The 201-nt window shown below is 48.8% G+C and overlaps 1 protein-coding gene across 1 annotated transcript in view; it reads right to left on the minus strand.

The window, feature by feature from the left end:
• LOC119587386 (putative ammonium transporter 3) overlaps positions 1–201 on the minus strand; it is a 14615-nt gene that overhangs the window by 12816 nt on the left and 1598 nt on the right. The window contains exon 3 of the mRNA XM_037936129.1: positions 107–178. Within this exon, the coding sequence (XP_037792057.1) occupies positions 107–178 (72 nt within the window). The remainder of the gene's footprint in view (positions 1–106; positions 179–201) is intronic.

Raw genomic sequence — 201 nt, forward strand, 5'->3', positions numbered from 1 at the left:
GTACATACACTGTGTGTGTACATAACCCCATCTCATTCTTTCCTTCTTAACTCAAAGGAATAAGTGTTACGTGGAGCGGAAGGCGAGGCGCTGGCACCCTCCCTACCTGGCGTTCAGTCCCATGACCGTCTGGGCGAAGCTGAGAATATCTGTTTGCAGGTTTTTCTCAGTGGAATCTCTGGAATCCATAAGTTAGCGTCA

Source organism: Penaeus monodon, chromosome 22 (assembly GCF_015228065.2).
Source record: "Penaeus monodon isolate SGIC_2016 chromosome 22, NSTDA_Pmon_1, whole genome shotgun sequence".
NCBI lineage: Eukaryota > Metazoa > Arthropoda > Malacostraca > Decapoda > Penaeidae > Penaeus > Penaeus monodon.